The sequence below is a fragment of the Watersipora subatra genome, chromosome 8 (assembly GCF_963576615.1).
Source record: "Watersipora subatra chromosome 8, tzWatSuba1.1, whole genome shotgun sequence".
NCBI classification, from domain to species: Eukaryota; Metazoa; Bryozoa; class Gymnolaemata; order Cheilostomatida; family Watersiporidae; genus Watersipora; species Watersipora subatra.
In genome coordinates, this window is record NC_088715.1 from 56,654,298 (window position 1) to 56,665,318 (window position 11,021).

The 11,021-nt window shown below is 34.2% G+C and overlaps 1 protein-coding gene across 1 annotated transcript; it reads right to left on the reverse strand.

Annotated features, from left to right (window-relative positions):
- Nucleotides 1-1,118: 1,118 nt before the first annotated feature.
- On the reverse strand, nt 1,119-10,557 carry LOC137402768 (acid-sensing ion channel 1-like). The gene is made up of 6 exons (XM_068089276.1): nt 10,438-10,557; nt 9,040-9,211; nt 8,007-8,069; nt 6,249-6,389; nt 2,201-2,314; nt 1,119-1,270 (listed from the first exon to the last, which is right to left on the reverse strand). The coding sequence occupies exons 1-6, from the start codon at nt 10,555-10,557 to the stop codon at nt 1,119-1,121; spliced, it is 762 nt and encodes a 253-aa protein (XP_067945377.1).
- Between the last annotated feature and the right edge of the window lie 464 nt (nt 10,558-11,021).

Here is an 11,021-nt window from a genome sequence, read left to right on the forward strand (position 1 = left end):
AATTTTGTAGACTAAAGTAACTTAGTGTGGGCAGGCAACTCCTCTAGTGCTTTCAGCTGATTCAAAATGTTTTTGCGAAAGGCACTTCAGAGTTTGTGGTTGTGCCAATTATTTCTGTGAGAGTAGTGGCTAGTTAATTAGTACATAGCAATACTGATAATAAATAATAGTTTTGGTAATCCTACCTTCTTTTATGTTGTAACTCAACACAGTAGCTTGGGCTGAGTATTTCACTGTGAGCCATGTAAAACTTTTCTAGTACATGCATGTTCGTATTTTTTGACTCAGAATCCTTTTTGTATTCTACTATCGCTATATATGAATTTATACAAATATTACCAGAAGTCAAGCAATACTCAGGATTTCCTACATTTTCAACTCAAATTGTTTCAAGGCAAAAATCCATAAACACGTTCATTGAGCACAATTGTCTTTAATGCTTCCAAAGACGGGTTCTTGAGTATCCAATTAGACAGATCATTTATACGAAAAACAAAATTTTTAAAATCGCCAATTGAGTCTGTATTGCTTGAAGTGGACTTGCTTTTGCGCATTAAATAAGCTGCTGTGAGTCAGTTCTTATAACTCTTCCATCTAGCGAGAATTCATTAACACCACTGAACACCGTGCTTATAATAAGATATGGAATTCCTCAGTTTTCTATTATGGATGAGTGGTACAAGAGGTAGAGTGTAGATACACCTCTCTGAAGGTCATAGGTTCTAGTCTTATGAAAGGCAACCTTTTGCAAAGCACTTTTATCATTTTTTCAATGCTAGGTTTAAAACAAGTTCGCAATATCAGAGTTCTATAATATACTAGATTTATGTTGACGCGGTTTTCACATTAGTATATTATACTATGTATTTTTATAAGTATTTTTCAATCCACTGAAAATTTTCAGCAAATGCATGTTGAGCATAACATCCAAAAACTACTAGTAACTAATTTATGCCTTTCTGACAGATTTAAAAATCTTTCACACTTCTCGCCTTCATGTTTGTATTTGAAAAGCATAATAAACAAGTATTCAAGTTCCTAATCTTTCAAGTATTCTATCAAGTACATGATTCGGATTGAAATATAGCCTGGGTTATTATAGTTCTTTCTAAAAAGCGTTAGGCTTCATAGGAAACAACTTGGATTCGATTGGGTTTAGAAGCTCCACGAAAGAGTCTGTTGTAAAGAGATAGTAATCCAAATTCGACGAACTCTACCAAGGTCATCAGGCTTGCTCCTAAGCAGACACCAAAAGTTCCTCCAAGATTCGCTAAAGCAGAAATGTTATTAATTGATAAAAGCATTGTTGAATTATTCGTGTTTTAATAAGTTGCTGCAAATATTACAGTTGCAAACTGAAAGCTGCTATCATCGTCCTACCCGCTAGCATCATCACAGCACTTTATCATCACACCTACTTCCATTGTAACAACCTTTACCATCGTCACAGACACTTCATCATCATAACCATTTCATCGTCACACCCACTTCCCTTGTAACAGCCCCTTCCATCATCACATCTGCTACCATCATCACAACGACTTCATCGTCACGCCCCCTTTCATTGTAACAGCCTCTACCATCATCACATCTGCTATCATCGTCACAACCCCTTCATTATCACACCCACTTCTATTGTAACAGTCTCTACCATCATCACACTCGCTACCATCATCACAACCAATTCATCGCCACAACCATTTCATCGTCACACCTGCTACCATCGTCACACTTGCTATCATCATGCTTTCGTATGCTGGTCAATGAAAGACTCATAGAAACAGTTTACACCTAATTCTGTTCTAGTGATATTTAATTACATATTTATTGTATCACTTTAAACTACTCACATAAAAGCTTTGCTCAGAAATAGTAATATTCAGAGTATCCATCCCCTATGATACTGCAGAGTTAACACAAACAACGACTGACTGATACTTCCATATATTTCTGAGCCACTGTAATCATTGCTCTTCATTACAAGTACAGGTTCTCAGTGTCAGCAAGATTTTGAAACTCTTTGTTAATAATTTCAATTCAATCGCTGCTAACTCTTTAGTACTAATGATGAAGAGTTGGTCCGCAGTTATTAATGGAGAAAAAAATGTTAGATGCTGAATGTTAGAAATGGAGAAATTGATATCATCGGTCCGAGAGCTATTGAGCTGAAGGTGACTTTTAGCAAGCTTTACTCTCTCACCTATAAGATCATAGGGAGTGTAGGCAATGTCTTCTGTTAGTAGCTGGTAAGACATCTGCCCAAAGAATATATTGACAGAAGCGACATTCTGTACCAAGTACTCATAAGTTCCATCTGCAGCAGATTGATATTCCATTATAATTAGATCTTCAGTGTTCTAAATAGTTGGCAACATCATACCAGGTTTACGTGAAGATTTAGTTATCAGAAGATGCTTGGGGATGCTATATATATATACTTAATATATATAAAACATGTATATATAAAATAGATATATGTATATATAAAAATATCTACACATATATATAGATATATATATATATAAATATATAGTATATATACGTAAATATATATATATATATATATATATATATCTATGTATATATAAATATATATATATATAAATATGTATATACATTGTATATAAATATATATATTTATATATATACATGTATATATGTATATATAGAGATATATATATGTACATGTATATATATATATATATATATATATATGTGTATATATATATATGTGTATATATATATATATATATATATATATATATATATATATATATATATATATATAACGATATATATATATATATGTATATACAGTCAAACATGGATAACTCGTCCACGGATAGCTCGAACACATGGTTAATTCGAACATTTCCTTTGGTCCGTTCCCACGTAATGATAAATTGCTATAGATAACTCGAACTCAACACTGTTAATTCGAACAGTTTTTTTGCCGAACGGCTATCGAAACGGTTGTTATCGCTTTAGAAAATCACTTTATTCAAAGCCATAGAGGTAAACTTCATCTTTTCGTAATTCATAAGTGTCGTTATTACCACCATCGGCAAAATATTTTTGTCAACGACTTTTCTAAAAGTTTGGTGAAATTTGATTTATACTGCGATACGATGAATAGCACGGGCTAGCCGGGTCACGCACGCAAGGACTTTCGCCACGCACATACAAAACAAAAATCGCATGTTGTTTTGTATGTGCGTGGCGAAAATCCTTGAGTGTGTGACCCGGCTAGCCCGTGACGAATAGTTTTCCGACGTTGATTCCGTGTTGAATCAACGTCAGAATGTTGAATGTTTAAAACGTCTTAAAAATTGTTGTGATTAAACGTATACGTTGTCTGAGCTACAAAAAACTATTCATCGTTTGACCTAAACACAGAATACGTGTGTGCATTCAATAAGTATCTATTAAAAAAGCGTGAGTGATATAGAATGTACCGTAAAACCTCGTAAAACTTCTAATTGAACTGCCGCGGAGTGTTGCTCTTAACGAATCCCAGGTAAAGTAAGGTAATCTGCATAAACTTCAAGAAAAAATGGCAAAATTGATCGTAGGTAAAACCCCAAAAGAAAAAAATGTCTTTTCTTTTGAGCATTTCAACAACGATCAAGTTTTGCCAATGTCAATGTGAAAAACGTCCTGGCAATAACATCACCTCAAACAACAAACCAATCTCAAGTGATAGAAAAATCTCTATACTTTTTCATGAAAACGTTTTAAACTTTACATTAGAAGCATTTAATTTGAAACAAGCCATTTGTGCTTTTGATTTATATTATAGTTTGTATATGTATCTACTAATAAATAAGTAAATATATGGACTTGTGACAGTGCTCTGATAACTTGAACGCTCTGATAATTCGAACACTTTTGCTCGGTCCCTTGAAGTTCGAGTTATCCATGTTTGACTGTATATACCTAAGTATACATATATATATATACATATACAGTCAAACATGGATAACTCGAACTTCAAGGGACCGAGCAAAAGTGTTCGAATTATCAGAGCGTTCAAGTTATCAGAGCACTGTCACAAGTCCATATATTTACTTATTTATTAGTAGATACATGTACATATACAAACTATAATATAAATCAAAAGCACAAATGGCTTGTTTCAAATTAAATGCTTCTAATGTAAAGTTTAAAACGTTTTCATGAAAAAGTATAGAGATTTTTCTATCACTTGAGATTGGTTTGTTGTTTGAGGTGATGTTATTGCCAGGACGTCTTTCAGATTGACATTGGCAATACTTGATCGTTGTTGAAATGCTCAAAAGAAAAGACATTTTTTTCTTTTGGGGTTTTACCTACGATCAATTTTGCCGTTTTTTCTTGAAGTTTATGCAGATTACCTTACTTTACCTGGGATTCGTTAAGAGCAACACTCCGCGGCAGTTCAATTAAAAGTTTTACGAGGTTTAACGGTACATTGTATATCACTCACGCTTTTTGAATGGATACTTATTGAATGTACACATGTATTCTGTGTTTAGGTCAAACGATGAATAGTTTTTTTGTAGCTCAGACAACGTATACGTTTAATCACAACAATTTTTAAGACGTTTTAAACATTCAACATTCCGACGTTGATTCAACACGGAATCAACGTCGGAAAACTATTCGTCACGGGCTAGCCGGGTCACGCACTCAAGGATTTTCGCCACGCACATACAAAACAACATGCGATTTTTGTTTTGTATGTGCGTGGCAAAAGTCCTTGCGCGCGTGACCCGGCTAGCCCATGCTATTCATCGTATCGCAGTATAAATCAAATTTCACCAAACTTTTAGAAAAGTCGTTGACAAAAATATTTTGCCGATGGTGGTAATAACAACGCTTATGAATTACGAAAAGATGAAGTTTACCTCTATGGCTTTGAATCAAGTGATTTTCTAAAGCGATAACAACCGTTTCGGTAGCCGTTCGGCAAAAAACAGTTCGAATTAACAGTGTTGAGTTCGAGTTATCTATAGCAATTTATCATTACGTGGGAACGGACCAAAGGAAATGTTCGAATTAACCATGTGTTCGAGCTATCCGTGGACGAGTTATCCATGTTTGACTGTATATGTATATACATGTATATGTACATGTATATATAGGCCTTTGTACATTTATATGTATATAGAGGTATATATAGAAGTATGTACATGTAGATACACACATATATATACTGTATTTATTGTATATATATAATAAAGAACATATGTATGTATATGTATATATAGAGATATATAGATACACATATATATATATATATATATATATATATATATATATATATATATATATATATACATACATTTGTATATATGTACCAGACGCTATATTTTATCATATGTATAGCGTAGTTTATTATACATACACATTGATAATAATAATTATATATTATTAATAACTGTATGTAATCCCTACTATACAGTAAACAGGAAGCACAATGGTCATTTCACAATACTTAGTGTAAGTACATTTCATGCATACTTGAGAGTTACTCATGCATACATACATGTATATCGATGTTAGCTTTAAGTGGAGGGATTCCCATCCAACAAACATAACTACTATTGTGGTCTATTATACACACAGTTTTGAATTTATTCCAATTCAGGTCAGGGTCTCTACTAACTTATGGATTAGCTTCCCATAGCAAAAATACTTTCATTCTTTAATCAAAGTAGAAAATCTGCTCTATTTGGTCTCATAACTCATTAAAGATCAACTTTTACACAACTTTGTTAGATTTTATCAGAAATTATCGGTATTTTTTCATCATTTACGATTGCTTTTGATGTTTTGAGGCAATATGACTGCGATGATGTTTGTAGATGAAAATCGGTAAAACATCATCTCGATTGAAATGCTCCGGAGAAAAATATGTGCAAAGCGATGTCATTAGTCGCTTCCGTTGCTATAGTTGATATTGGCTGTTGCCTGCAAGTTGACATGTTACGTGTCTCTATTCTGGCGGTCTCTTTACAATTATAGACGTCATAATCACACTCTCGCTTGTTCTGAGCGTTTTAATCTCGATCAAGTCTTATCGATTTTAATCTTAGAACATATTTTCAATCAGATCATCTCAAACATCAAAAACATTCACAATGTTAGAAAAATATTGATATTTTCTGGTAAAGTCTACAATAACTTTGTGTAAGCTCACCTTTAATTGCAGTTTATCAGGAGGTTATGTATTCAGAGTTGAATAAACTGCTACTATATGTACTTACTATAACCTGCAGCTCTCATATCTTCAACGTATCTCTGACTTGGGAACCTGCTGGTCGATATACTTGCACTGTATTGAACTTCATTGCAGACAGACTTGCAGTCACACGCCTGGAGGTATTCGGGATTGGTCTGAAACTCCTCTGTTAGTACAAAAACTGTCATGATGGAGTCTGTGTGAAGGCTTAGTTTAGTGATTGCTCACTTATGCTCAACTGAAGGCTCGGACACACGGTTGGGAACAGGACAAAAAGTACTTTTAAATTCGAGGCTATGAACATTAATCTAGTGTGTTAATGCTGACCTTTTTCCTCATTGGTGCTGTGCGAATTAGTTTAAGGTACTTTGTTACAGGTGCTGACAGGTGGTCCCAGTTTAACGAATAAGCTTGCATTTTGACTAAAGCTTCATGATATGGAGATTTAATTTTGTGGCCGTTTTTAAGGTAGTCGATTTGAAAGTCGCCATCCTTTAAAGAGATATCGTTAATAATTTTAAATAATATAATCTCACAGCTGACGATTTTCCGAGTGAGTAATATTAAAACTAAAATGCACGAGGCTTTTAACCTTGTAGTGTGCTCAATCTATGGTCTTCTAGCATGGTCATGGCCACGTACTTCCTCATTATCATAAACACAAAAACGGTTTTTGTTGAAGTTAAAATATACAAATAAATATTAACAAAAAATTTACAAGGCTTTTTACTTAACAATAATAATGATATAGCGATATATCACAATACATGTATAAATAAACCATTTGCGATATGTTGCGATTCGATCCGATAAGGTAAATTTGCAATATCGGATCATCTGGTGATTGTTGGAAACCGTGAAGCTCTATTTTCTTTGTCAGCGTACATCCCATTGGACAGATTAGGAAACAAAAAACTGTAATTCATTACAATTTTACCATCGCATGATTAAATTTTTGCATCACAACCTATCATAATTACAGATTTCCCAATTAGTGTGTCTCCTCAGCCTTCAGTGGTATGCAGTGCTTCTCAGTAAGGCAAGTGTGCTATCAAATTTCTTGAAATATGACTAAAAAAACTATTTTTCTCTACAAAATTAAGTTCAATCTAGTAACAATCAATGAGTGGCTTGTCTCTACAACATTTCTTTGCAGCTAATTTTTTACGCAAAAATATTTTATTGTTATTAAAAAATATATTTTGTAAATGTACAAATACATCTATAACCATGCCAAGTTGTAGCATTCATGATGTCTAGCAACTCACTTATCAAATGATTTATTCAGTCCATGTTTATGCAAGGTGTCAGCTGCTTTGGTACAGCTGCTAGGAGTCATATCATTTTGTTACGCACTCAGCACAAAAATAGCTAAAACATCATTTGTATTTAGGAGTCATTTTCCACGGCAACAGCGTATGTTTATGGTACTTCAAGTATTTCTCAATTTATTTTGCTAGAGAGTTGTAATTCATGTAATTAATTGTTATTCACTACATTCACTACATTCATGTACTTATTAGTACAGAGAAGTGAACAGTGTTCATATTCATAGACACCACGGGCTTTCTTTATCATCTAAATGTAGTAGTAGGTGGTTATTCAACCGATAGTTAAATTCTTATCCCTATAGTGCTCGTACTTCTATTTTTCATCATTGTATGCTACTAAACTACTGGCCTGTTCAAATACAGATTTAAACTTTTTCAACATCAAATAATAAATGTAGCCACAACCAACACAAGTAGTAAAGAGTTCTCCGAGAGAAGCCAACTCCACTCACCGATAGCTGGAGAAGAGCAGTATAACATGCGCTCGATATTGCAAGACTCTGTTCTATTCAAGGCTGCAAATGTAATGAAATTTATAACTAGAAGTACAGATCCATCAGTAAACATTCAACTAGGAAATTATTTAATATATTCAACTTTTAATTTATCTGATTTTAATTGCAATACCTGTCAGAAAAGTATTAAGCAAAATAGTTTCATACAAACATCTTGAAAATCACTTCTGATGACTATGAGACTAATGTCACTCTATGAGAATACAGTTACTCTATGAGAGTAAAGTCACTCTATAAGAGTACAGTCACACTATGTGACTATCATCACTCTATGAGACTATAGTCCCTTTATGAGAGTACAGTCACTTCATGAGACTACAGTCACTCTATGAGACTAAGGTCACTTTATGAGAGTACAGCCACTCTATGAGAGTACAGTCACACTAGGAGACTATAGTCACTCTATGAGACTACAGTCACTTTATGAGACTACAGTCACTTTATGAGACTACTTCACTCTATGAGACTAAAGTCACTCTATGAGAGTACAGTCACTCTATGAAAATATAGTCACTCTATGAGAGTACAGTCACACTGTGAAACTATAGTCCCTCTATGAGAGTGTAGTCAATCTATGAGAGTATAGTCACTCTATGAGAGTACAGTCACACTGTGAGACTATAGTCATTCTATGAGAGTGTAGTCAATCTATGAGGGTATAGTCACTCTATGAGAGTATAGTCATTCTATGAGAGCATATTCACTCTATGAGAGTACAGTCACACTGTGAGACTATAGTCCCTCTATGAGAGTGTAGTCAATCTATGAGGGTGTAGTCACTCTATGAGAGTGTAGTCAATCTATGAGGGTATAGTCACTCTATGAGAGTATAGTCATTCTATGAGAGCATATTCACTCTATGAGAGTACAGTCACACTATGAAACTGTAGTCATTCTATAAGGCTATAGTCAGATTCCTTCTTCATGTTAGTACTACAATCACATAGGACAAAACTAATTAAATATTTACGCTCTTGCAGAAGGTCTCTGCATCCACACTGGCTGATGACGAAGGATATTTTACACTCCTGATAGCAGGCAGCATACGTGTAGTTGGAGAAGTAGTGTAAAGGGTTCTTTCTAGTTGAAGTATCAAAGCAGTCAGACTGGCCACTATCTGCTGGAGGAGGAACTCGCCTTGTCTGTAGGTTAGTAGAACACTAGCTAGTACTGTCTAACACTCTACCACAACATGAACTAGAAGTATATTATAATATAAAAATTAGAGCTAACAGTTTAGTAGGTCACTAAACACTAGCTGCGTAACTTTGTCATATCTATTCTGTTAGACAGAAAAATTGGAGTATTTTAGGATTTTTCAATAAAGTGATTTACTACTTCTGGTAAGAATAGTAGATATAATTGGATGTTCAATTAAAAACTTACCGAACTTGTTTTAAAATCAAGTTTTGATAATTCTTATTATTTTTGCGTGTCAAAAAACTAAAAGTCTGATTTGTGTATTGTTATACATAATAACATTATGTATTACATTATGTCTTACTAAGATTTTTTATTCTTTCAGTGAAATAATGAGTATGATTATTAAGCAAGTGCTAAGTATAAATACATCTACCTACAGTTCATACGAGTGGGCTATGTTTCGTACTATCTACTTGATGTAGCTAAAGAGTCAACATTGATATGGAAACACACATCAAGAGCTCAAGTGACAGTTGAGAACCAACAGCAAACATTAACATGAAAAATATTTAATTTAGTCAGTTTTTAGTTTATTTGATTTTTGTCGCAATACTTGTCAAAAAAAATGGTAAAGGTGATAGTACAAGCAAATGCTTTGACAAGAAAATGATTTTTGTAAAATATTTTTGAGATCCTTTCTGGTGTCTGTGTTTAAGCCTTAAGAGAGCAACTATAGCCGCATGGTCTAGGGTTCCTGACCTGTAGACAACTGATCGGGGCTCAATTCTCAAAAAAGGTTACTAGTGGTGATAAAATGACATCTAACCTTGAGTTGTGGGCATGTCTCTATGCCGCTGGACTCAAACAAGTTCAGCCACAATCATAAAGACATTGTATGGGCAGCAATGCCTTTACAAACATTCACAGCCTTTGTTTGCAGTAAGCTAAACAGACATCATGCGTGATCTTAAAGGGATTGCTTACATAAAGCTTCTAAAACAAACTGTTCCGATAACATATCGGCATTATCAGTGTGTCTCAACACATAAATTTGTTTGAATTCCCTAGCATAATCTTAGCAGTTGAGAGTTTTCAATGTCTGCAATTTTTCATCATATCTCTGAAAAGTTTCCAAGCAAAAGAATCTGTATTGGCAACAGCGAAAGCGACACGTTTGGGGAATATTACATTAAGTCAACAGGCAGCGATCACACTGGTTGCTGACCTCAGTTCTCTGAATAATCATGTTTGTTTCAGTCCCTGGAGACACTCCATAGCTGAGTTCAGTCAGCAAGGGCACTTCATTAGCATCATGCAAGGCAACCTGGCAAAAGTACATGTACATAGTAGTAATTTCTCTTGTGGTAATATGTACTCTGCTTGGCAGCGCTGTTCATCTTCTATATGAGACAGCTTTCCTAAACTTTAAAAACTAGAACCTTTGGCTATAATTAACTAGGCAAACCCTAAAATCGTGTTCTTAGAGAGTTCATTTAGTTACAGCATTGGAGTACATCTGACAAGATGATTGCATCCTGTCACAACTCGCTCTGACTGAAGATTGAACACAATGACCTCAACAAAAGATAGATCTACTAAAATGCTAATCACCCAATGATTGCCTTCTCTTTTAACCCCACATCTCATTTTAATAACAAAATGAGATTGATGTTTATTTGTTAGTTTTATACAGAATAATAGCCTGGCAGTCTAGTGTATCATTATATAACATCAGGTGTGCCGGTCAAGCACAGAGAATAAGCATGCGTCAATTATTATAGAACACCAAATGGTAGTTGACTGATGATA